At 51.9% G+C, this 25,098-nt stretch overlaps 2 protein-coding genes across 5 annotated transcripts in view; one reads left to right on the top strand and one right to left on the bottom strand.

Annotated features, from left to right (window-relative positions):
• Positions 1 to 519: 519 nt before the first annotated feature.
• Positions 520 to 6,949, top strand: SPC24 (SPC24 component of NDC80 kinetochore complex). Its single transcript, XM_028520661.2, has 5 exons — positions 520 to 698; positions 4,655 to 4,799; positions 4,958 to 5,062; positions 5,166 to 5,242; positions 6,041 to 6,949. The coding sequence occupies exons 1-5, from the start codon at positions 539 to 541 to the stop codon at positions 6,145 to 6,147; spliced, it is 594 nt and encodes a 197-aa protein (XP_028376462.1). The 5' UTR covers positions 520 to 538; the 3' UTR covers positions 6,148 to 6,949.
• Positions 6,950 to 13,203: 6,254 nt separating this feature from the next.
• The window catches only part of LDLR (low density lipoprotein receptor), a 35,626-nt gene continuing 23,731 nt past the window's right edge, over positions 13,204 to 25,098 (bottom strand). For 2 of the 4 annotated variants that reach the window (XM_036034356.1, XM_036034358.1), the window contains 8 exons: positions 23,588 to 23,706; positions 23,149 to 23,288; positions 21,902 to 22,043; positions 21,641 to 21,793; positions 19,358 to 19,453; positions 16,931 to 17,008; positions 15,614 to 15,771; positions 13,204 to 14,903 (listed from right to left, as the gene is read on the bottom strand). In XM_036034356.1, the coding sequence (XP_035890249.1) occupies positions 14,868 to 14,903; positions 15,614 to 15,771; positions 16,931 to 17,008; positions 19,358 to 19,453; positions 21,641 to 21,793; positions 21,902 to 22,043; positions 23,149 to 23,288; positions 23,588 to 23,706 (922 nt within the window). In that variant the 3' untranslated portion in view covers positions 13,204 to 14,867. Of the gene's footprint in view, positions 14,904 to 15,613; positions 15,772 to 15,851; positions 15,884 to 16,930; positions 17,009 to 19,357; positions 19,454 to 21,640; positions 21,794 to 21,901; positions 22,044 to 23,148; positions 23,289 to 23,587; positions 23,707 to 25,098 lie in introns of those variants that run through there. The other 2 variants (XM_036034357.1, XM_036034359.1) reach the window with 2 other exon arrangements.

Here is a 25,098-nt window from a genome sequence, read left to right as displayed (position 1 = left end):
TTACTGAGGAATATGTGGAAAGTGAGACAAAGAGGTGAAGGGATGAAGTTATCTGCCAATGGTAACACGGCTTGTGAGTGGCAAAGCTGGGGTTGGAATCCAATAAATCTGGTTGTAGACTCCTTCTCGTTATGCAGCCTTTTATAGAATTGACTTATTTATTGTGAGTCTCCCACACACACTGTAGAACATCAGCTCCACTACAAGCAATTCCCTGCTTTGCCCCTAGAACCCTGCCCTGAACGCAGCAGGTACTCCAGGTAACGAGAAATACACAGTCTCAAGCTCTCTGTGGTTGTCGGGTCTGTATAGGAACAACAGGCAGGATTCTTGGAGGCACCGCCCCGCGTGCCAATTGGCCACCGTCAATGACTGGTGTAGATCAAGAGCAGGCGCACTACGCCTTACTAGAAGAGGCCGGCCACCATTTGCTGATGACGGGTTGGAGAACCAAGCCAATGGAAATGGGAGTCTTCAGGAAGAGGGCGGGCCCCACAGGCAGTTAAATTTGAGCGGGATGGGCTCTGGTGCAATAATCATGGCGGCCTTCCGCGACATGGAGGAATTGTGTCAGGGGCTGCTGAGCCTGCTGGGCGCCAACCACGCCGAAGCACAGCAGCGGAGGCTGCTAGGGCGCTACCGGCAGATGATGGAGCGGCTGCTGGAGACGCAAAGCAGTGTCGAGCAGCAGCTGCGAGGTGAGGGCCGGGACCAGCGCTGGGGCGCGGCCGGGACCCAGGCCCTTGCGATGAGAGGGAGCGGCCAGGTCGGCCTCGAAACCCCCTCCCTCCTAGGTACCCCCGCCCCTTGGCCTATTCCCCGTGGGACTGGCGGGCGGGCGCTACTCAATCTGAGCCTCAGTTTCCTCACCTGTGAAGTGAACTTTAGGACAACTGACACCTCCAGGGATTTAGTGGTAAAAATTGGAGCTTGGAGCGCCTGGCCCAACTCTCAGCGTTCGGTGAGCAGGAGCTGAGGGACTCCGGAGTTGAACTGGGGTTCAGGGTTTGAAACCCAGCACCTTCACTTCCTGGGGTTTAGATATTTTACCGAGCACCTACTGTGTGCCAGGCCTAGTGCCAGCCCTGGGATGGCAGCAGTGAAGAAAACAGACAAAATCCCTTAGGGGAGTTGACATGCTAGTGCGGGGATGATGCAGAATAAACAAGAGAAATGGGTGAATCAGGAGGTGATGGGCTAAGGAGAAAAAGTAGGTTGTGTGTGGGGAGGGGTAGTGATGTTTTGGGGGCGGGGTCAGAGAAAGCGTTCTGATACGGTGTTTTAGCGGGAACCCCAAGGAGGGGGCGGGGAGGGAGCCCGGGCTGTGGCGAGAAATAAATTGATGTGGGTAAAATGCCTCCTGCTTTACTTGGAGAGAACACTGGATAAGTGTACCATTTTTGTTGAATCCAAGACACCATCAAATGTGAGACTCTCAAAGGCAAGGAAACCAGGTTCTAATAAGTGTCTTACTGTGCCACAGAGAAGGCTGGATCCTGGCTTTCCCAACAAGTGAGGCCCAGAGCCCTGTGGTCTCGGTCCAGGGACTTACCCCTCAAGCCTCTTTCCTCATCTGTGAAATGGGGTTGCTGATAGCGTTGTCACTGCTATTCTCAGGGCCAGGCTTATTTACTTATTTACTTTAAAGATTTTTATTTATTTTTAGAGATGGGGAAGGAAGGGAGAAAGAGAGGGAGAGAAATATCGATGTGTGGTTGCTTCTCATACATGTCCTACTGGGGACCTGGCCCACAACCCAGGCATGTGCCCTGACTGGGAATGGAACCGGCAACTCTGGTTTGCAGGCCTGCACTCAGTCCACTGAGCCACACCAGCCAGGGCCTTTTTTATTTTTTTAAGGCTACAAACATTTTGTGTGTGTGGTAAAATTGACATAAGATTTGCCATTTTAACCCTGTTTAAGCATACAGTTCAGTGGCATATTAAGGGAATTCACATTGTTTGCATCCATCAGCATTTATCCCCAGAACTTTTTTCTTATCCCAAATTGAAAGTTTGTACACTGACTCCCCGGACCCCTTGCCCAGCCCCTGGCACCCATCCTATTTTCTGCCTCTTAATTTGACTCCTATAGGGACTTCATGTAAGTGGGATCATGCAGTATTTGTCCATTTGCATCTGGTCTGTTTCACTGAACATAATGCCCTCAAGGTTCATCCATGTGTAAGTGACCCTTTGGCTTGCAGGCCTACACTCAATCCACTGAGCTACACCAACTGGGGTAGAATATGTTTATTGATTTTAGAGAGAGGAAGAGGGGGAGAGAGAGAGAGAAACATCGACTGGCTGCCTCCCGTATGCACCCCAACTGGGGAGTGAACCTGCAGCCCAGGTATGTGTCCTGATCTGGAATCAAACCTGCAGCCTTTTGGTGCAAGGGATGATGTTCCAACCAGGCAAGCCACCCAGCCAGGGCAGAATTTCCTTCCTTTTTAAAGCCGAATAATCCATTACATCTACATTTATATCACATTTTGTTTTATCCATTCATCTGTCAGTGGACACTTGGGGTGCTTCTGTCCCTTGGCTGTTGTGAGTCATGCTGCTATGAATGTGAGACTACAAATACCTCTTTGAGTCCCTGCTTTCAGTTGTTTTGTTTATTTTTCAGGAATAAAATTGCAGGATCAAATACTAACTTGCTATTTCATTTTTGATGGACTGCTATCTAGTTTTTCACAGTGGTTTCCATGCCAGGGGTTTTTAATCCCTTTTTACAGTTAAGTTTTATGAGGAGGTGCCATGTGGGTTGAGCCTTGAATGACCTAGGAGCTGGATGCGGAATGGCTCCGGGAAGGAGCATTCCTGGCAGTCAGGACGAAGTGCAGGGTCATGAAGTGAGGATGCGTTTGGAGACCCAGGAGAGAGAGGGTAGGGGTGGTGGTGAGATTAGGTCAGTAGCACCCACTCCCCACTGGCCTGCGAGCCCTCAGGAGTTTGGGTGTTCAGCTAAGCATGATGGATATCCTGGTCAAGGTCTTGCCCTTTTTTTCTCATCCTCTTCCGTCCTTTCCTCTTCTTTCTTTCCTCCTCTTCCTCTCCGTTAACTCCACCTCCACGGTGGTTTTGGGGAGAGGATCGGCATCACCCAGGCTGTGTGGGTTTTAGCAGAGTGGGATTTGGGGCTGGAGAGAGAAGAGTCAGTGTTCTAGGGAGCTGGGGCTCTGAGTCAAGAGAATCTGGTTCAGATCCAGGCTTTGGAGCTCTGGGCTTCTCCTTCACCTTTCAAATTGTGGGTGGGGTTAAGTCACCTCCCTCAGAGGGCTGTGAGAATGCACTGAGTGAGAACACACTCGGGTGGGTGAGTGGGGAAGGGGCGGAAAAGCTTCATAAGAAAGCCAGACCCTCAGCTCTCCCAACAGGAAATCAGCAGGCACCACCTCAAACAGACAAATTGAGAAAAAGCAGCATAAACAAATTATTGAGAAATACAAAGGTCAGTGCCCAAGAAAATAGTAAAGAGTTGAAAGTAGCTGCTTCGGAGGGGTGGAGAGGCTTAGAGAGGGCTGTGTGTGTGCCTGTGTGCGTGTTTAAATTTTTACAACCATGTGCTCTGATTAAAAATGTAATTTTGAAAACACATAAATGCCAACCCTTTGGGAAACATTTGTGTCTCCTTTCTCTGTGTTGGTAGGTTCCTCCAACTCTATGTGAAGGAATACAGTAGCCTTATGGTGTTTTTAATCTTTTTGGACCTTTAGTTCAACACGTGTTCATTCTGAGTAGATGTTGGCAGTACATGGTGACTGTAAGATGCCATCTCTGAATCGAGGAAGAAAGGCGAGGAATGTGTGAATCAGTGGGATAGGAGCTGTCATGGGAGCATAGCCACGCCCTGGGAGGGAGGAGAGTGTCCCACTATCCAAGTCAGGCATTACCTGGGAGGTCCAGATTTGTACCATGGAGGACAGGCAGGCGGAGGTCCACGACTGTGAAAATCACAGCATTTTTGCAAAATGAGGCATCTTTGTAGCCAGAGCAGGAAGAAAAGCATGTGGTAGGGTGAAATATAGGGAGAAAGAAGGCTGGCAAGGATGGTAAACATACTCGGAGGGACCTGGACCTTTTCCTGGAGACACTGGGGAGCCATAGCAGGTCTTTGAGCAAAGGAGTGACTTCGAATTTTGCCTCTAATAATGCAGCTACTCTGAAGGCAGATGGCAGAAAGGATTGGTAACAGGAGAGACCATGGCAGGGAGGCTGTTCAGGGTGGTCCTGGAGGGACAAAGGACCTGCCTGCACAAGGGAGGCAGGGGGACTTGCCAGGCCTGGATGGACAGTTGAATGCAGAAAGTGAGTCGGCCCTAGGCTTCTCTCACAGGCAACAGGGTGGACTGTGGCGTTATGTATTAAGATTAGGTATGAAAAGAAGAACATGATTTTTTTTTAAATATGTATTTCAGCGAAACAGCAGCATTTATGCAGGGTCCAGGTGGAACTGTTTAGTGGGTGTTTGGAAACAGAATGAGCAGGTTGGGAAACTGCAGACGGGGAAGTAGAAACATTCATTGTTGATGGGAGTAGTTGACACCACAAGCCAATGGGCCGCTGTCTGCTCCTTGGGCTCTCCCAGGGGAAGGACAGACCCTGTGAAACCCAAGATGCGGGGGTTCGGCCTTCTCCCGCCCTGCAGAGATCCTGGAAGCGGAGAAGGATGTGGCCCAGAACCTTCTTGATGCAAAGGAGCAGGCATGCCAGGGTGTTGCTGAGTTGCAGCAGATTGAAGCCAAGCTCCAGAAGGCCAGTGAGGAGGACACTCACCTGAAGGCCAGCCTCCTATATCCTTTCCTGCTTGCTCAAAGCCTCGCTGGGAGGTGCGAGGTTATTCACACCAGGAACCAATCTTAGAACCAGAGACCCTGGGCCCCAGGTGACTGCCATTAGCACATAGGCAGCCCTCCCTCCAAAGCCAGGGATCCTTAACTGCCTGCTTTACTCAGCTTGCCAGGGAGCTGGAGGACCTCAAGGAGATCGAGGCTGATCTCGAAAAACAGGAGAAGGAAACTGATGAGGACACAACGGTCACCATCCCTGCAGCTGTGTAGGTCCCATAAATGCCAGGATGTTCCATCCCACAGCTCTTCGTTGACATTCATGCTGGGGTAACTTTCTTTTCTCTTTTTTTTTTTTTTGGTCTTGTACAGGTATGTGGCTCAACTTTATCACCGGATTAGTAAAATAGAGTGGGATTATGAGTGTGAACCAGGCATGATCAAAGGCAGTATCCTTTGTGGAGAAAAGGAACCCTGTACACTGTGGGTGGGGGTGTAAAATGGTACCGCCCCTGCTGGAAAACAGGGTGGCAGGTGCCAAAAGGGAAACATGGAATCCACGAGAGATCCTGCAGTTGCACTTCTGAGTGTAAGCACTAAAGGACTGAAAGCAGGGATTGCAACAGATACTCTCATGTGGATGTTCACACTAGGATTGGTCACGGTGGCCCGAAGGTGGAAGCAGCCCAAGTGTCCCTTAACAGGTGACTGGATAAACACAATGGGTTGTGCACACACAATGGAGTAGTGTTCGGCCTTAAAAAGAGGGAAATTCTGACACATGTTACAACATGGGCGAACCTGGAGGACATGCTGAATGAAACGACCCAGACACAGAAAGGCAGAGACTGTAAGATTGCACTCATGTGAGGTCCCTGGAGGAGTCGAACTTACAGAGACAGGAAGTAGATGGTGAGTGCCAGGGGCTGGGGAGTTTGAGTGTGGTGGAGACAGAGTTTTAGTTTTACAAGAAGAAAAGGTTCTGGAGGCGGCTGGTTACACAGTGAGAATGTGGTTGATGTTACTGACCTGCACGCTTAAAAACAGTTACGGTGGTAAGTTTTATGTTATGTATATTTTACCACAATTAAAAAAAAACATAGTGTATTATTAGAGGGTTTTCCCCCCCACAAAAATTTGTTTCAGTCTCTAAATATCTTACCAATGAGTTTTTTGAAGCAGTATCCTTTTGCTGGGGGGCCATGGTGACAACTGTGTGTGTGGGTTTCCTTACATTGTGCCCTCAGTTCACTGTGGCCCCAGCGTGGCCCAGCCCATCCACCTGGACAGCACCCAGCTCTCCAAGAAATTCATCAGTGACTATCTTTGGGGTTTGGTGGACACGGCGTGGTAGCCAGGAGCCTCATGGACCGAGTCTCGCACACTATTTGTGGTGTATAGTCGGTGCTTGGTGGTGAGCTCAGCTTGAAATGTTTATACATGAATGGGACTTTTACTGGATTTCTCCTCCCCCACCCCTGGTTTTGTCCTCAGACACTGGACTGGCCTGGGCTGGGTAACCATAGTGAACTAACTGTGCCAGTCCCGTGACCTCACATCTGTGACAACACTGTACCCAAGACACCATAGTGTATAATGACAAATTCCAGGTCTTTATCATTTATTATTCAGGTTTGGCCCTTTTTATTTATTTAGGAGGTATCTGAGTGCCGCTGTGTGCCAAAACTGTGCTAGTACCTAAGACACAGATGAAGGTGATAAGGATACCTTTTGCCCACGGAGGGGTCAAGTGTGAGCTGATGCCACCCTGGAGCTCTGCCTGGTTGGCGCACATTTCCCAGCCTCTTGTGCAGCTTGAGTTCATGCCAATGCAGTGTAAATGGAAGTATTGCATGAGACTTCTAGAAGGATCCTTAAAAGGCAAGGGAGTAGGCCCTTTCACCTCCCTTTTTTTTTTCTGGAATTTGTGTGTGATGGCTGGAGCTCTGGCCATCATAATGGCACACATAAGGAGGGGTGCAGTGCCTAGGGATGATTGGAAACTGGTTTGGTAATGGTGGTAGACCTGGATTCAGCTCCAGGTTTCTTTAAGGAGGTGAGGGGTTTACTCTAAAGTATTTTGTGTGTGCCATTGTTATTTTTATGTTTCTATCACAAACAGCAAAAATAAACCCTGATTAAGCATGTAACCTAGACCAGGGCCAGCTGATGTGTTCATCTAAACCTTGTCCTTGGTGATTTGGGTACTACTAAGAGTGGAAAGCTTCTGGACTGCCCTCCTGAGAGGAGAAAGAGATATGTAAAATCTCATTGATATCTGCTGCTCCCCACCCCTGGATACAGCCTTGCCTGAAGCCAGTAAATGGGTGTTGGTTTCTGTACGCCTCTGTATAACTGAATTGTTTACAATAAGCACAATTAGTGTTTTACTCAGAGAGGGGCATTCTAGGCAGAGAGAACAGTAAGTTCTAGCAGCATCTGAGCACATCTAGCAGGCACGAGAAACAGTCCATTTCACTGACCCTTGGAGGTCCTGGGCGAGGAAACCTACCTGTTGAGCTGTAGGAAAATAGACCCAATAAAGAGGGCTCAGTAGTCCCCGGAGTATAAGAAACCCCAGCCTATTCAGATCACAAGATTTCCAGAATGTTGGGGGCCCTGTTTTAACGCCAGCAGCGTGTGGCTGTACACAGTCAAGTAAAAGTTCACACAGCCCTTCTGGGCTGCCAGTGTTTTCCAGGTCAGTGGTCCTATGGTGTGAAGTGGGAGCAGAGCCCCCATCTGTACTGTCAACCTCCAAAGGGCAAAGGACGAAACCCAGACTAGGGTTTTCCCACCTCAGCCCTGATGACAATCAGGGCTGGTCATTCTCTGTGGTGGGACGGTCCTCCTGGACATTACAGGACATTTAGCAACATCTCTGTCCTCCACCCTCTAGATGCCAGGCACACCTACCTCAGTTGTGACATCCACAAATGTTCCCAGCTATTGCTGCTGTCCCTGAGGGAGGCCCCACACAAGGCTGCCCACCAGCTTTGCAGCCTCAGCTAGAAACAAGCCAGGCTTTGGCCTATGGTCAGCTGAGTAACAGCTGCCACCCTGGTGGCCATTTCTGCTAACACAGCTGACCTCCACCTGCTCACCTTTATGGGTGAAGGTATCAGGAGTGCACCCCAGCCTTGGGAGGCCCCAAGTGCTTTTTAGAATAGATCCAGCCCAGTGGAACATTCAGGGCAGAGAAGAACGTGTTTTCCTCCAGCCCCAGAGGCCTGGGAGAGAGACAGGCGTGGAGCTGGGTTCCGTGACAGAAGAGGCTTATCTGAGTCCCTGGCTTAGAGCCTAAGTCCACTGTGGGCCTGCTCTCCCTCCCCAAGCAATAGCCTGGCCTTGTTCTGGAAGGGAGCCATGGAGGCCTCGGCCTGTCCAGAGCTTAGTTTTCCCAAGAGGAAGAAGATCCCTTAGGGACTGACCCAAAGGAGTCAGCAAGTGGTGGGGGGAAACCTGGCCTGGCCAGGCCCCTGTGGGTGGGTTCAGGGAGGCGCCTGAGCTCACAGGGGCCTGGAGAGGCCCTGGTCGTCTAACATGCCTGGGCCCTGACTCACTGCCTGGTTTTGGCTGGATGCCTGGACAGCCAGTGGGATAGACTCAGGCCCACAGTCTCCAGCTTTCGCTCCATTGGCAGCCACCCGCTCTTTTCTGAATCCTGGAGGTTGGCCAGAGGCATGCTGACCGCTAGGCCCAGCCCTGAAGGGGAAGGAGTAAGCCTAATGTCCCCAGGACTAGAGATTGGGGAAGCGGGTTGCCTGACTGCAGGACTGAGGGCCAACCCCACATAGCCACTCCTGTCCCTAATCCTGCGACCCCACCTCTGAAAACATGAAAACAGCCAGTGTGGGCCTAGCACCATCTGAAGCGGTGAGGAGAACCCATTTTACAGATGGGGAAACCGGCATGGCTCAGACCAGTCAGTCTGTTCTGGGGCCTCAAAGTCACTGGACAGTGGGGCCCCAGAGTCTTGGCTTTTCAGATGACAAGTAGCCTCTGAAGCATCTGGTCCTTGTCCAAGGTCACACAGGGTAGAGACAGGAGAGAACTGGGACTCACATCTGCACTTGGTCAAGCCCTAAAAGGGTGACAAAAGAAGCCTAAGTTTCCAGAACCTTACAGAGTCTGTACGTGTCAGTGATTGCTGGCCGTGCAGTCACACAGCCGACCTGGCTGATAGGTGGTGTTGCTGGGGCAAGTGGCCAAGCATGTACCGCCCATGACCCCGGACAAGCTTGGTGAGCTGAGGCTGCAGAGAGGCCAGGAGGACTGGTCTCTGAGCGTCAACACTGGTGATTGGGTTCCCTGGGGCTCCATGTGTGGCCCCAGTTCCTCCCAGTGGCCTCCCTGATGGACTCAGAAATGTGGACAGTGCACCTGTGACCTGCCACCACCCCCCTGCCAGGAAGCCACACTCCAGGGGAGGCCATAGCAAACCATGGAGGAGCATATGTTGTGTGCCTGGCTCCGTGTTCCCTTATAGGTAGGGAAACTGAGGCACAGAAAGGTCAAGCTATTCGTGTAAGTGTCTGCAGCTAATGGTTGTCAGAGCTGGGGTCTGAACTAGATCCAGAATTTGAATTTAATCCTGACCTGTGAATGAGGTCATTTCAGTTATTGATACATACACACTGTTGCTATTTAAGGAGGAGGGAGGACTTTGTAGGAGGCCCAAGGAAGAGGTGTCATGTGAGCCCAGACCTGAGCACCCAGGGGACAAAAGTGAGACAGTGATCCCAGCAGAGGAACAGCAAATGCAAAGGCTGGTGTTCTGGGTCCAAGGAGAGGCCAGCATGGAGGGAAGCCTGAGGTCACGGGGCTTGATCACACTGAGCTTGAAGTCCAGTGAGACCTGGAGAGGGTCTTCAGATTCTAGGGCTCAGGTCTCACTATGAGCCCCCAGCTCCCCTCCTTCATCCCAAGCAGTGTGGGAGAGGAGGACAAGATGAGTGGGAGCAGCTGGGCTGGAAAGGGTGGGGCTTGGGGAGGAGGGAGCCCCTCCACTGAGGGCAGGAAGCTGCACTGAAACCAGAGCTGAACTGCCTGGAGGGGAGACTGGACCAGACCCAGGAGTCCCAGGGGCTGTGCTAGTCCCATTCCCCGCCCCCTGGGCGGGTGGTACGACCTGTGCTGGCTCACACAACCCTCAGCCTCACTCCATCATCTCAGGGATTCATTTCCTGGGAGTGGGGGGAGAGGATAGTGGGCCTCCCCATGGGGAATGGCCTGCCAGGCAGGGTGTAGTAGGGGGGGCAACCTTCCCCCTGCCCTCCTTCCCTCCAGAGGACCTGGCCCAGCCCCACAGGCCCCAGCCTGGCTCGCCACAGGCAGCTGTGGTTTGGATGCCGGAGCTGGGGGTGGAAGGCCTCAGAGGACAGGAGATGGGGCATCAGGCTTGGGAGAACAGCTTCCTCTGCCACCCACCCCGTCCTGCCAGAGCTGTCAAGCCTCTACCCCATACTCGGGGTGGTAGCCCCCAACCTGCAGGCTGCCGCCCCTACCCCTCCAGAGCCAGCTCTTGGGGTGTGTGCCAATCCCACAGACCAGGGAACTGGCCACACATCCAAGAGCTGAATCTAACCTAGGTAACATGCCTTTCTTTCACTGAGGGACCCCATTTTGAGCCCAGAGAACTGCAGCCAGAAAGGGGGTCACTCCCCTGGTGACCCAGACTGGAAAAAGCGAGGGGAGTCTGGGCCCAGGGACCCCGAGCCGCCTCCCTCTGTGAAATGGGGGCCATCGCCTCTCCTCTCAGATGGTCGTCTCGGGGAGCAGGTGAGTCAGTTCTGTAGACGTGTTTATCCTGATTTGTCACAGAGCTCAAACTCCAGCCTTTGTCGTGGTCGGTGCCACAGCTGGAGCCCCCGAAGAACGAGTACAGCGACTGAACAAAACCGCCAAGGCCAGATACCCGAAACTTCCACGGCCTCTGACTTCCTGTGCACTCAGCCCTGCCCCCACCCCTGCAAAGCCCCCTCCGGCCATCCCCTCCTCCGTGTGCCAGCCATTCAAGTTCATTTGTCCTGTTTGCCACACGGCTGAGCAGGGAATCGGTCGATCAAGCAATTATCGACTGCAGTGAGCAGGCCTGATGCTTCCTGTGCGGCCTGTTCAGCTCTCACCCCAGAGGCATTTGGAACCTTCCCAGGACTCAGGGCAGAAGGAAGGAGGTGCCACCCTGTGGACACAGAGATGACAACAGTCCCTGCAGCTCCTGGCCCTCACCTCCCACCGCAGAGCCCACACCCCCAACTCAAAAAGCTGGCAGGGAGGTGGGACTAACCTTGGCCCCTTCTTCAGTCGGGGAAGTGAGCTGCGATGGGCCCAAGGCCACCCATCCCAACCCAGGCAGCCTGGCTCAGCCGGAGTGCTTTCTTTGCCCCGGTGCCCTGACACTCCAGGTCGCCTGCTGGGGTCCGCTCCTGCCACGCCTTCCCTCTGCTGCGGCTTATTTCTGGTTGCTTCCTTGTCCCCCATTTGGTCTTTTAAAAAAAATAATTATCACTAATTATTTTAAGTTGTGGTCTTTTTACAAAAACAATTTCACTAATTATTTTACGTTGTGGTCCTGTACACATAATAAAATTTATCATCTTAACCATTTGTTTAAAAATATTTTATTTATTTATTTAGAGAGACAGGGAGGGAGGGAGGAAGAGAGGGAGAAAACATCAATGCCTGAGAGCTGTATCGACTGGTTGCCTTTCACACACCCCCAGCCAGGCACCTGACCTGCAGCTCAGGCATGTGCCCTGATGGGGAACCAAACCAGTGACCTTTCAGTCCACAGGCCAGTGCTTAATCCGCTGAGCTACACCAGCCAGGGCTTAACCATTTTTAATTGTCCAGTTCAGCATTAAGTATACTTCCATTGTTGTGCAGCCGTCACCATCATCCATCTCTAGAACTTTCTCACCTTCCCAAACCGAACCTCTGTCCCCATTAAACGCTAACTCCCACCCTCCTCCCTCAGCCCCTTGCACCCACCATCCACTTCCTGTCTCTGAATCCGACTCTGGGACCTCCTCTAACTGCAGCCAGACAGCATTTGTTCTCCTGTGACTGATGTGTCACTGAGCAAGGCTCATGCTGTGACATGTGTCTGAATGTTCTTTTTAAGACTGACTACCATCCCATTGCATGAACACACCACATCTTCATTCATTCGTTGACGGACAGTTAGGCTGTTCTTGCCTCTTGTGAGGAATGTTGCTGTGAGCATCGGCGTACACATGACTGTAAGTCCCTGCTTCCAATTCTTTTGGGGTATATGTACCTAGAAGTAGAACCGCTGGATCACACGGTAACTTTTTCATTTTCCAAGGAGCCCCCACCCTGTTTCCCACAGTGCCTGCACCATTTCACGTTCCCACTTCCAGTGCACAAGGGCTCCGGTTTCTGCACGTCCCTGTCAATGCGTGTTATCTTTTTTTGTAACGATCATCTTCACGGGTGTGAGGTGGCGTCTCACGGTCTGCCCCATTGGCATTCCATGCTTAGGTCTCTGGGTTAAGTTCTTTCTGTCCAAAGACCTGCTGTGGGCCAGCTGTACCCAGGTGATATACCAGGACTATGTGTGGCTTGACTGCCATGCTCCCAGGCAGGGGTCTGAAATGCCCACAGGCCTCGGCTCAGGTAAAGCTGGGGCGCACAAGAGAGTGGGGGTGCAGAGTGGTGAGATGGACCGCAGCTCGCATACCAGACACCCCAGGCTCTAGTCCAGGATCACCATGTGGAGTCTAGTCACATTCGCCAAACTTATTATTTGGATCTGTGTGGTGAAATCTTGGTTTTATATACCTCAGCAGTGAATGGAGTCACATTTTTATCCTTTTTCTTTTGAGGATATCACACCACTCACTCTTAGGCCTCAAGGTTTGAAGGGACACGGCCTCCGTTCTGTGGGGCCTTGTATGTCTGTCTCAGCCCCAGTGACTCCTCCCCACAGGTCCTCACATGGCTCGTTCTCTCTTTTGGACTCAGCTCAAATGTCACCTTAGAGAACCCTGCCCTGCCAGGTATTTTACCCATTGCCCTGCTTAACATTCTTATAAAATACAGTAATTTTATCTCTTTCCCCTTCTAAAATGTCACATCCTTGAGGGCCCGGACCCTGAGTCACTTTTATTGTTTTTTACTCACTGCAGTGTCCTGCATGCCTAAAACAGGGCCTGGCACACAATAGGTGCCCCCAAAATGCCGAATGAACTGACCAGCAGGAGATACAGCAAAACCCCAACTCAGGGAAGCACCCAGTGGGGGTGCTCCCCAGGCGAGCACAATGTCACCCCCGCCTGCAGCCTGCCCTGAGCCCTGGAAAAGCCCCCTCTCCACATCCTTCTCCCTGCTGAGGCAAGCCCATTAAACAGGTGGAGGAAGTAAGGGAACAGAAGACAAAAGTGTGTCAGGTTTAGCTACATGGTTCATTTAAGAAATTTAATCAGTCCAAGTAAGACATTCAGACTATAAAAACATTCTATACCGTGGTTTAAAATCAACAGCCAAACCTCCCAAAGCAGCCCATATAGGCAACAGGGACACAGCACGCTTGAAGAGAGGCTGCACGAGTCACCTGTCCAGAAAGACGGGCGAGGCCTCTCAGATGGTCGCCCCCAGTGCAGACCCCCTCAGGGGCCCCCAAACAAATGCAGCACCCAGGGTTTGCAAAAATAAATAGCTCTGGTTTTCACATATATGAATGATAAGTGTCTCGACAAACATACAAAGTGCAAACATAATATGCCCCACTCATACATCCAGGGGTTTATTTACAGGCTTCGGAAAGAGAAACTCCTTCCACAGCTCCCTGCGGGGCGGGGCACAGGCTCCGTGGCTGTGTAGTGCACAGTGCACAAGGGCGTCACAGGGGGCTCCTTCCGCGGTCTCCAGTTGTAAATATGGCATGTGACGACTTCAGAAGACATTCTTGTTTCGTAAGTCCTAAACAATGACCTGGCCTAGGGGATGTCTTAGGGCAGAAACACCATGCACGTATCAGACGGACACCCACCCGTGACAGCTGGCCTGTCTTGGAGATTAACGGCTCAGGGGCATGTGCCTAGAAGTGGAAACACTAGCAAGATAGTCTCAATCTTGGCTTTGAAACCCTGGGAGAAAGGCCCTGAGACAGCACCTCATCCCCTCCCCATCCCCAGGCCCTCTCTGGCCTAGGAGCCCATCCCAGCCAGAATAGACAACAGTGCAAAATAGCAACGATATAGACGTTACAGAACGTACAAGCCTGAACTGGAAAAGTGCAAGGGCACCTGGAGGAGGCGGTGATGGGGCACAAGGCTGGGTTCCACACAGCCACCCTGGGGGCTGAAGGACACTGCTGGAGGCTGGAGGCCACTTACTTCACACACAAGGTACCCGGGTGTCTCAGGCACTTAATAAATATTAAGGGCAATGGGTGGCTCAGCTCCCCTGGGTAACTTGAGGTTTCGGTGAATGAGTGGGGCTCAATGGGCCACCCGGTGCGCTGGATTCGGCCATGTCAACACCAACGCCAGATTCCCTCTCCCAGCTTAAGGGGAGGGCACCTACTGGCCTATTAGAAAACACTGATTTCATCCTGGTCTGCGGTGGCAGAGCAAAAGCTTAATCTGGTGTCCACTGAGGCCTGCGAGGCAGAGGTAAACACATTCACTCCTGAGGTCAGGGGCTTGGCAGCTGCCTGGGACCCTGGGGCAGCACCTGCACTTCGGTGTTCAAAGCCACTTGCTCTCGCAGGTTTGGTGTCCCTCCGTCCACCAGTCCCTCAGGTGAGGAGACAGTCGAGGAGAAAAGGTCAAGAAAAAAATTTCAAAACCCATTCCATGTGCACTGCCGCCTGCCTCCCAGATGAATAAATATATAAAACAAAGCTCTGGCAGGCAGGCCCATGGATGCCAGCATCGAGTTGCAGCCACCAGCAGTGCTTTCGGCCACTTCTTTCTGTGAATGGAACAGGAGGGTGTCGGGGTCTGAAGAAGGGTTTTGGGAAGGTCAAGGGTTTGGGGAGAAAGTATTCTTCCTGCCCTTGACCAGCAGCAGGTTCCCAGGAGGGACAGGACTCAAGGCAGCAGCTCATGCTATGTCATCCTCCATCCTGACCATCTGTCTCTGACAATGAAACGATAAACACCGGAAATAATCAGTCCAACATCCAGTAAACATGGCCAGAGGCCACCTGCACCTCATCACCGGCGGGGACCAGCACGGTCACTTCCGCCCTGACTCCTGGCCACTGACCTCGGCCCCAGTCTGTTGCCCCCACGGCCTCCAGAGGGCGCGTGTGAGCACCCTAGTCAGATTTTGCCCTCACCCTTCCCTAGTGGTCCTCCCCCCGCGGCCACCAGGGGGAGCGTGTGAGCACAAGGCACGCCAAGTTCCTTCTCTTCCCAGAGCCTTTCATGGCTCCCACCTCACTCGGAGCAAAGCCCTAGTTATCCCCACAGCCCACAAAGTTCTGTTCCATCTGCCAGGCACACTCACTGCCCTTGTCTCCCCTCTCTTTCCCCCTCTCTCCTGCTACACTGGCCACCGTGTGGCCACCGTGCTCAGACACACCAGGCATGGCCCAGCCTCAGGGCCTTTGCATAGGCTGCACCCTCTGCACACCACACACTTCCTGCTTAGGGAAGCCGCCCAAACCACCTTATCTAAAATAGCCTCTCCCTTCTCCCAGCTCCCAGTGGCTTCCCTCTGTTCCCTTACCTGACTTACGGTCTCTCCTTACCCACGCTCCCTGTTTCCCAAGCACGATGATGGCTTCAGAGGATCTTACACCCTCCTAGCGAAGCTGTGGCCCCCCAGCTGGGTGGGGCACTCACCGAGGGGTAGGTGTAGCCGTCCTGGCTGTGGCAGATGTGGACCTCGTCCTCCGTGGTCTTCTGGTACACGGGGTTGTCAAAGTTGATGCTGTTGATGCTCTTCAGCCGCCAGTTCTTCCAGAGGAGGAAGGCCCCAAAGCACAGAAGGGTGAGCAGCGCTGTGGGGCAGGCAGCCTAGTGTCACTCCCTGTCCTGTGCCCTGCCCAGTGCCCACACTCCCCACCCTTTTATCCGTTAATGGTTTTGTTCTGATTTAATGGAATACTTGTTCTTTGTAAAAAAGAAAAAAAAATCTATGAGCACAGCCAGCCTCTCCCTTGAAGACCACTGTGACCGCTTCACCCCAGAAACGCTCGCCTGCGGTGGGTTCCTCCAGGTTTCCCCTTGGGTTACCCACACGTGGGGCTACTGCTTTTTTAGATAATCCAGGGCCTGGCCAAGGGCTTCCCAGCCTGGCTTCGTAAAACAGTCTGACCGGTGCTCAGAGGGTGAAGAGGCTTGGCCTCTGCTGGGAAGAAGTACGGCAGGTGCCACCCTTGGTAGCCACCAGAGAGGGGAGGGTCCCACTTGCCACATCTGTCAACCCACAGTCGGGCGATGGTTGGCACCAAAATGCAGGTATGTGTGGGCAGGCTGGGTGTTGAAGGGACACTTCAAGAGGACTTGCTTTCTCAGAAAAGGAAAAATGGGTGTGATGCTAACCAAGCTGTGACTGACAGGCTGAGGAAGGGAAAGTGGAGCTCTCCACACTCACCACTGCAAGGGAACCATGCGCCTCACCTCCCCCTGGTGCCAGGGAGGCCTTCCCTACAGCACCCATCACTGCACCCCTGGGACTCCGGACCCCCCTCCCCATCTGACATGTCAGCTGTCTCTTTTTGTTCACTGTCAGCTCCCCGGGGGCAAGGTGTTTATTTCTTTCACAGCTGTGTCTTCTGTGCCCAGAAGCAGGCTTGGTACACAACTGGCGCTCAACTAGATTTGTTAAATGAATGAAGCTAGAAAGGGGAGTGCAGCCCTGGCTGGGGTGGCTCAATGGATTGAGCACTGGCCTGCAAATCAAAGGGTCGCCAGTTCAATTCCTAGTCAGGGCACATGCCTAGGTTGCAGGCCAGGACCCCAGTAGGGGGCGTACAAGAGGCAACCATACATTGATGTTTCTCTTTCTCCCTCCCTTCCCTCTCTAAAAATAAATAATAAAATATTTTTTAAGAAGGTGGGGAGTGCAATGATGAATAGGACACATGGCCAGGACACCCCATTCCTGGGAGAAAAGCTGGCTAAGCGGGAAGGTCAGAGAACCGAGGGAGGGCTTACCAATGGGGAGGACAATGTACAGCACGCCCACGCTCCTGGGCCTCTCCTGGTCCCCTCTGTGAGTAGCGTTGTCCCAGGCTGCACAGGAGAAGGGAGAAAGCGTGGCTCAGATCCGCAGTCAGGGCCACGGAAGCACAGCAGGTGTGTGACGACTCACCCAAAGGAAACCACGTGACCCGACTCATTGCCCTTAGAAGTGCAGAGGAACTTGGAGCATCTCCCAGGCCAGAGGGGTGCCCCGCTGGCTTGCGCCAGGGCCTTATTTGTTTGTTCACAGTTGGAATTCTGGGACTCAGTGTGGCATTAAGAGGGTTCTTTAGCTCAGCATAGAGCTAAAGGGGAGAGGACCGCCGGTCTCAAAGGCGAAAGCCTGCAGTTACATTCCGGTGGTCACTGGTGAAATTTTTCAGCCCGGCCCTGCACTGGATGGCAATGAGCCTCTTCCAGACGGGGTTCGCCAGTTCCAGAGCACAGGCTGTACCGCATCAAACTCTGTAGTCCTGTGTCAACTGTCCCTAGCTAATAAAAAATATTGGGGTGAGGAGGAAAGACCTCATTACATAACCACTAATCACACAAATTCACCTGGGCCAGACCACAAAAGGGCTCCTCGCAGAGGAACACTGAAAGGTCTCTGAAGAGGCAAATGCGCCAGGAGGGCTGAACAAGCCACATGCGTGAGCCGTGATTACCGTCACGAATATATTCCAGCCCACTGAGGTTTTAATTCTACCAGCTGTTGCACATGTGTATATGAAATTTGTACCCAATATCACACTTGTGCATATTTAACAAACCTTGTAACAACAATGATTTAGGGCAGCAGCAGAATTTTGGAGGAGTTTTTCCCTTAAAAGGGCTCCTTTGCCAAATTCCAGAGCCCTGGATGGGCCTGTCTGTGAAATGGTTTGTCGAGCAGTGCCCTCCCCTACCCCCCATCTGAGCGAGAAGGGTTCCAGGCATCCCATAAGCACAGCAGTTCCTGTTTTAATCTCGGTTATGGCTGAACAAAGGCTTCAGCTACTCTGAAGGGGGAAAAAATGTCTGAAACGTGCTGATGTGACATTTTTTTTTCTGGCCGGAAAAGTCCATGAGATCTATTTCCAAGCGGCTCAAAAACTAGGTCGGGCGCCCTCTGGTGGCCAAAGACACGAATGGTGGGTCTTTGGTCAATTCACTGAGTCCAGCTCTGACCACCTCCAAGGAGGTCATGACCTTGAGACCACGTTAGGGTGAGGAGAATGAGACATTGGCCTCAGGCACAAAATTTAAAGGCACCCCCCCTAAAACTCAGTAATTCAGTAGTATTTTAAAATGTTATATATAAAAGTCAAAATTAATTCCAACACTATGATAAACAAAATAACCGGATTTTTAGCAAAACTGGATCTGACACTATGTTTGAATGACCCTGCCTTACTAGGACCCTGGTTCCAATCAAACTTTATTTACAAAATCAAGTGGTTGGTCCCATAGGCTATAGTTTGACAATTTGATTTTTTAAAGATATCAGATTAGCCCTGACTCGTGTGGCTCAGTTGGTCAGGTGACGTCCTGAAAAGCAAGGAGTTGGTTCGATTCCCGGTCAGGGCACATGCCTGGGTTGTGGACCCTGCCCCTGGTCGGGGCGTGTGTGGGAGACAGCTGATCAATGTTTCTCTCAAACATCGTTTTTTCTCTTCCTCTTTCCCTCTCCTTTCCCCTCTCTCTAAAAATAAATAAATAAAATCTTAATATATTAAATTTAAAAAAACAGATTAAAGTATGATTTGAGTCCTGGGCTTCTTTTCTTTTCTTTTCTTTTCTTTTTTAAGATTTTATTTATTCATTTTTAGAAAGACAGGAAGGGAGGGAAAGAAAGTGTGGTTGCCTCTTGTATGCCCCCTACTGGGGACCTGGTCCACAAACCAGGCCTGTGTCCTGACTGGGAGTCGAACTGGCAACGCTTTAGTTTGCAGACTGGCACTCAACCCAATGAGCCACACCAGCCAGGGCCTGAGTCCTGGGTTTCTTGGTGCCCCTTCAGATGTTGTCCTGAGGAGTACCTCACCTGCCTCACCCTAGTCCTGGCTGGGCTGGGGCACACACAGCCCTGAAACCAGGGCAGTGAATGGCCTGGATGACATTTCACGCTCCTGGGCCCCTCCACCCGGCAAACTCTGGGATCAGCAGCCACCACGTGCTCAGGCTCTTCACACAAATTAGCCCCTGCGATGCCCACTATTACAGGGTGGGGTGGGCACTGTTACTAGCCTCATTTTATAGGTAGGGAAACCGAGGCTTCAGAGATACACCGGCCATGTCAGAGAGAGTCGGCCAGAATGAACTCTACTCTCTAGCTTCTCATCTAGATGCTCTGGCCTCCCAAGGAGGTCATCTAGATGCTCATCGGGATGAGTGAGGGGCCAGGGTGGTCCCAGCCTTTACCTTGGTGAAGCACCAACTTGGAGGTGGTGAGCTCAGAAATGGTCACAGTTGAGCCAGCCATGGTGGGTCCTGGGGTGGTCACCGCAGGGTCAGTGTCTGAAAGAATAAACATTTCCCTAATGCCCTGTGGCCCGAGGAGCACTCTGAGAGCTCTGCACTGCTTAGGACAACACGTGCCAGTGAGTACCCAGGACCGTCAACAGGTAACTGAAAACAAAAGCAGTGAAAATACAAACCCACTAATATCTACTTTCTAAAAGGGTGATTTGCAGTGTTAGGAACACTCTGGCTCCAAATCGAGATTTTTCTGAGCTTGAGAAGAACTGAAAAGGCAGATTATAACTCAACAATATACTTTCAGCATATGAACTTTGGGGAAGAGGGAGTCACAGCATTCGGTACATCACCCCGTGTCACTCGCTAGGAGTAGCCTTAGGAATCCACTCAAGCAGCCTGTGGACAGGCCAGGCAGTGGGAAACTGAGACCTGCCAGCAACCAGCACGAAGCTGAGCCCTGTCCTGCTACCAGTGGCCATCCGAGTAAGCAATCCCAGAAGCAGATATTCCAGCCCCAGGCAAACCTTCACATGGCTGCAGCCCTGGCTGACAGCTTGACTTTGACCTTAGGAGAGACCTCGAGGTATATACCCTGCATAAGCTGCCCCCACCCCCGTGGGTGGGCCTGCTCCGCACCGGTTCTAAGTCGGCTGCTCGGCACCAGGTGAGGAGAGGCACTGCGTAGAACCAGAGCCAACAAGCCTTGAGTCTAAGCTGAAGATCTTTTTATATTTTTGAAAGTTTCTGGATGTAAGGGCAAAACAATGAATATAATGAAGAAGGACAATACTATGAAAATGAGATGAATGACCCCACCTCTGCAGAAAGAAGAAAAAAGGAAAAAAGGAGATGGAAAGGAAGGTGGTGGACTCTTCCACACTGCCTGTTAAGGACAAGAAGGAGCAACTGTTAGCACTAACACCAGACTGCTAGGTGCTGAAAGAGCACACGTGCCCGTGGCCAGGTAGCGCAGTTGATTGGAATGCTGTGCCCCTACACCAGGGTCACTGGTTCGATCCCCCATCAGGGCACATACAAGAATCAGCCAATGCATGCATAAATAAGTGGAACAACAAATCGATGTCTCTCTCTCCCCATCCCCTTCCTCTCTCTTTCAATGAAATCTTACTCTTTGGGGATTTCTAAGGATCTAAGGCTACTATATCATCAGTTTCAAGCAAGAAGTTCCCTAAGAACAGGGTGCTGTCTATCATTCTCATGGGCACAAGCTTTCCCTGGAGGGAGAACTGCCATGCTGCCGAGGGCGCTGTACACCTTCTCCCTACACAGAGGTAACCGGCAGGTCTGGTCGAGGACTGGAAAAACAACTTTAAGCAAAATGTACCCCAATTTTTCTGTGACAGTTTTATAAGTTTAAAATAAATTGAATATAAGATAATAAAAATTGAGATATGCAGAAAAAGAAAAATAAAATGAAACAACCAATCACACAATAACAAAATATTTTCATAGGAGTTGAAAGGATAAGATTAAAAGTAGTAAGAAACATCCTTGGCTGGTGTGGCTCAGTGGACTGAGCACCAGCCTGCAAACTAAAGGGTTGCCGGTTCAATTCCCAGTCAGGGCACATTACTGGGTTGAAGGCCAGGCCCTGGTTGAAGGCGTTCGAGAGGTAACTGATCAATGTTGTTTCTCTCCCTCTCACCCTCGCTTCCCCTCTCCATAAAAATAAAAAAATTAAATCCAAAAAAAAGAGAGAGAGAGAGAGAGAGATTTCTCCCTTCCTCAAAATAATCCAACCTATGATCTTTGGGGAAAATTAAAGTATATTAAGCTGACAGGTAAACTTCCTCACTAACATTAGACTCTTAAAGGATGCAAGAATGGACATACCAAAAGCCATAAGAAAAGCATTAATATTTGAGATAAAATAAATTATTTTAGCCACTTAAAAAAAAGAATAGAAAAGTCATTCTCATTTGACATCTGCGTCTAAAATCAGTCACCTCCCAAGGGAGCTGGGCCAGAGTGGACCAGACATCAAAGGTAAACTGAGTCTAAGTGCCCAGCACAGTGCTGATATGCCCAACATTCCAGAAAGGCAGACCATGGTTGTCCCAGTGAGGAGTCCCTGCGACGGCCTCCTGGGGCCTCGCTCTTCCATTTCACAGACGGGCAGAGAGAGGCTTGGGAAGGCCTGCAGGACTGACCCTCTTGGGGGGTGGGGGAGAGCGAAACACATGCGCAGCAGGCCGGCACCCCCACCTGCGAGGCAGCTCCTCCTGTCCAAGGCAAGCAGCTCGCCGTCTGGGCAGGCGCAGGTGAACCTGGGTGAGTGGAGATTGATCTGGGGGGCCGGGAGACACAGGAACTGGCAGCCACCGTTGGGAAGGGTGGTCTTCTCACACCAGTTCACCCCTGAGGAGGAAAAGGTGGGGAGTCAGAGCAAGAACAAGGTCAGAAAATTCTAGAAAATTCCAGTGCTCCATCAGGGAACTGGGGGAGGGGTGACCACCCTATCTTTACCTCTTGGCTGTGTGAGGTTGTGGAAAAGCACAATGTCCTCTGGGGACAACAGGTTTTCTGCCATCAAATTAATGTCAGACCCCGTGAGGCGGTTGGCACTGAAAATGGCTTCATTGATGATATCCGTCCAAAACACCTTATCCTGCGTGGGCATTGAGGAAGACGGCAGAGCCCATCAACCACTGGTGTGGGGCCGACCACTGTCCTCCCAACCCCGAGGCTCTGGGGCTCTCGGGAAAGAAGCAGTTGCAGGTAGTAGCATTATGTCTGTTTCTTAAAAAGTTTTTAATTGTGGTAAAATACTTATAACATAAACTGCAACATTTTAATAATTTGTGTCCAGTTCCATGGCATTAAGTCCACTCACACCGCTGTGCAGCCACAGCCACCATCCATCTCCAGAACTTTCTCACCTTCCCAAACTGAACCTCTGTCCCCTCGGAACACGCACTCCCCAGGCCCCTCCCCCAGCCCCGGCTCCCTCCCGTCATCTTCCTGCCTCTATGGACCTGACTGCTCACTAGGGACCTCCTGTGAGAGGAACCACAGTGTCTGTCCCTTTGTGCCTGGCTTATCTCACTCAGCGTCATGTGCTCAAGCTTCACTCCCGTAGCGGGAGTCAGAGTTTCCTTCCTTGTTAAGGCTGAGTGACACCCCACTGTAGGGGTAGGGCACATTTTGTTCATCCACCCATCTTTGACAGACACCAGGGTTTCTTTCACCTCTTGGTTCTTGTGAGTCCGGCTGCTGGAACGTGGGTAAACCAATATAATGACATTTCTTTAGAGCAGAATTCCCCCACTGCTAGAATGGGGAATTCTATTTGGTGCCAGATGACCCTTCATGGGAGCACCCCCCCCCCCCCGCCCTTCTGTGCCGTTCAGCAGCGTGCCCGGCCTTCACCTGCTAGGTACCGCTAGTGACCCCACCCCCACCACGAGATGTGACAATGAAGTCTCCAGGCATTTCCAAGAGTCCCCTAAATGGCAAGACAGCCTCCACTTCAAAACTGCTGCTTTAGACCTTTGACACTGCTTTGGCGAGAATAAAACAGAAATTACTGCAGGTCTGAGGCCTCTTCAGCCATAAGCAGTTTTCTGAGTCTTGGCTTGAGTGAACCAGGCGAAGGGTGTGGCCCCGCTTGCGTGCGTGCTCCTGCCTCGTGCAGGGGCGGCACGCAGGAGACAGCGCTTGGCCGCGAGTTCCCGCGGGCCCCACAGCGGCAGCTCTGTGCTCCCAGCCCTCACCTCGAAGATGGCCACGGAGAAGGGGTGTGCCAGCTTTCTCTTGTCCTCCAAAACCGTTTTCCGGTTTCCCCCGTTGACATCGATGCTGGAGATGGAGTGGAGCTTGGAGTCAACCCAGTAGAGGCGGCCACTGGAAAGATCTAGAACCCACAGGTGGACAAGGAGGGGCCACACGTGGATGCTGGCCCTTGGCATGGACACTCAGCTGCAGAAAGGAGCCCCCAAGGACGAGCAGAGATGCTGCCAGAAAAGCAGCTCTGACCGCAGCCCCCAGGTGCCTGCCTGAACCCAATGCTGGGGGGCGTGGGGGTGGGGGGTGGGACTGGGTGCTGGGCCGAAGCTCGGGGAGCTGCCTGGTTGTGTTTAGGGGTGTCCTGGCCACCCTCTCTCTCCTCTAGACTCTGCTCAACCCCCAGGGACCACAGCGCCTCGAACATACCCAGAGTGATGCCGTTGGGCCACTGGATGTTCTCTGTCACCAGCGAGTGAATGTCCACGCCGTTCAGGCCCCCCTTCTTGATCTTGGCAGGAGTCCCCCAGTCTGTCCAGTACATGAAGCTGTGAGGAGACATGCGGACGTCAGGGGGGCTGGTTCCCCCGAGATGCTGGAGAGCAGCCTGCACCTGGCACAGTCAGGCCAGGACTCCGAAGCAGTCGCCGGAGACCCAGATCCGTTCCCTCTGCTCCCCAACCTTATGAGGCCTGGCAGGATTTTAGAACCCTCAGGAACAAAGGGAGCTCTGGCTGGTGTTCCCAGTCAGGGCACGTGCCTGGGTTGCAGGCCAGGTCCCCACACACCAGTGTTTTTATCCCTTTCTCCCTGCCTTCCCCTCTCTCTAAAAAGTAAATAAAATCTAAAAATAAAATGAACCAAGGGAGGTTTTCTGTTTAAAGAGAGAAACATTGATTTGTTGTTCCACTTACTGATGCATTCATTGGTTGTTTCTTGTATGTGCCCTGACGGGGCATTGAACTCACAACCTTGGTGTAGCACGATGATGCCGTAAGCAGCTGAGCTGCTCAGCCAGGGCCAACAAAGGGAGGATTTGATTCCAATATCAGGACTGGGGCCCAGGAATCTGAGCCCTAACATGAATTTCTAAAAAGTTTTATGATTTTTTTACAAAATTAAAAAAAACCTTTATTTATTTTTAGAGAGAGGGGAAAGGAGGGAAAAAGAGAGGAAGAGAAACATCGATGTGTGAGAGATGCACTGATTGGTTGCCTCTCACATGCACCCCCACTGGGAAACTGGCCCACAGCCCAGGCACGTGCCCTGACTGGGAATCCAACTGCTGACCTTTCTGTTCGCAGGTGGGCATTCAATCCACTGAGCCACACCAGCCAGGGCAATTTTTTTTGTAATTTTTAAATTTAAATTTTAGTTTTTTGCTTTTCAAGTATATATTTATATACAGGCACAGCTCAGAGATAGTGAAGGTCTGGTTCTAGACCACCACAATAAAGCAGGGCCACTTGTGAGTGGTAGGAGACAAAAGGGGGGTCAAACTCAATTTTTGGGTGCTGAAGGGTGACTAAAGAAGTGGGGACCCAACTGGGGGGCACGGGTGGGCTCAGCCCGCCCCACCACAGGGGCTGCCCCACCTGAGTCATGCCCACAGCCACGCGCTCCCTTTTCCTCTGGTCACAGCTGCCCGCCCCGGGGATGTCACTGCCCCTCCGGATTTGTGAAGTTCCACCTGTGACAGACACGCTGTGGTGGCAGATGTGGTGTGACAGGCGTGCACGGGGCGAGGATTTCCTCAGGGGCCTGTCCCTGGGGGCCCCGGAGGTGCCGAATCAGCCACGGGCTCCACAGACACCTCCTGGGCCTGCGCGCGGTGGCGGGGACCCTCGCTCCCAGTCTTGGCCTCGAGGAGCCTGTTGGTCGGTTAACTGGGGACACGTGCATTTTTACTTTTCTCCAATCCTATCCTGGCACAAAAGACT

The sequence above is a fragment of the Phyllostomus discolor genome, chromosome 8 (assembly GCF_004126475.2).
Source record: "Phyllostomus discolor isolate MPI-MPIP mPhyDis1 chromosome 8, mPhyDis1.pri.v3, whole genome shotgun sequence".
Classification (NCBI taxonomy): domain Eukaryota; kingdom Metazoa; phylum Chordata; class Mammalia; order Chiroptera; family Phyllostomidae; genus Phyllostomus; species Phyllostomus discolor.
This window is presented reverse-complemented; position numbering and strand designations above follow the sequence as displayed.

What these genes read in the sequence shown, in the direction of transcription:
- SPC24 (XM_028520661.2), top strand. Translation starts at nt 539, where the DNA reads ATGGCGGCCTTCCGCGACATGGAGGAATTGTGTCAGGGGCTGCTGAGC. An exon ending in CACCTGAAGGCCAGCCTCCT is followed by an intron (nt 4,800 to 4,957) that starts ATATCCTTTCCT and finishes TGCCTGCTTTAC; the next exon opens with TCAGCTTGCCAGGGAGCTGG. An exon ending in ACCAGGCATGATCAAAGGCA is followed by an intron (nt 5,243 to 6,040) that starts GTATCCTTTGTG and finishes TTGTGCCCTCAG; the next exon opens with TTCACTGTGGCCCCAGCGTG.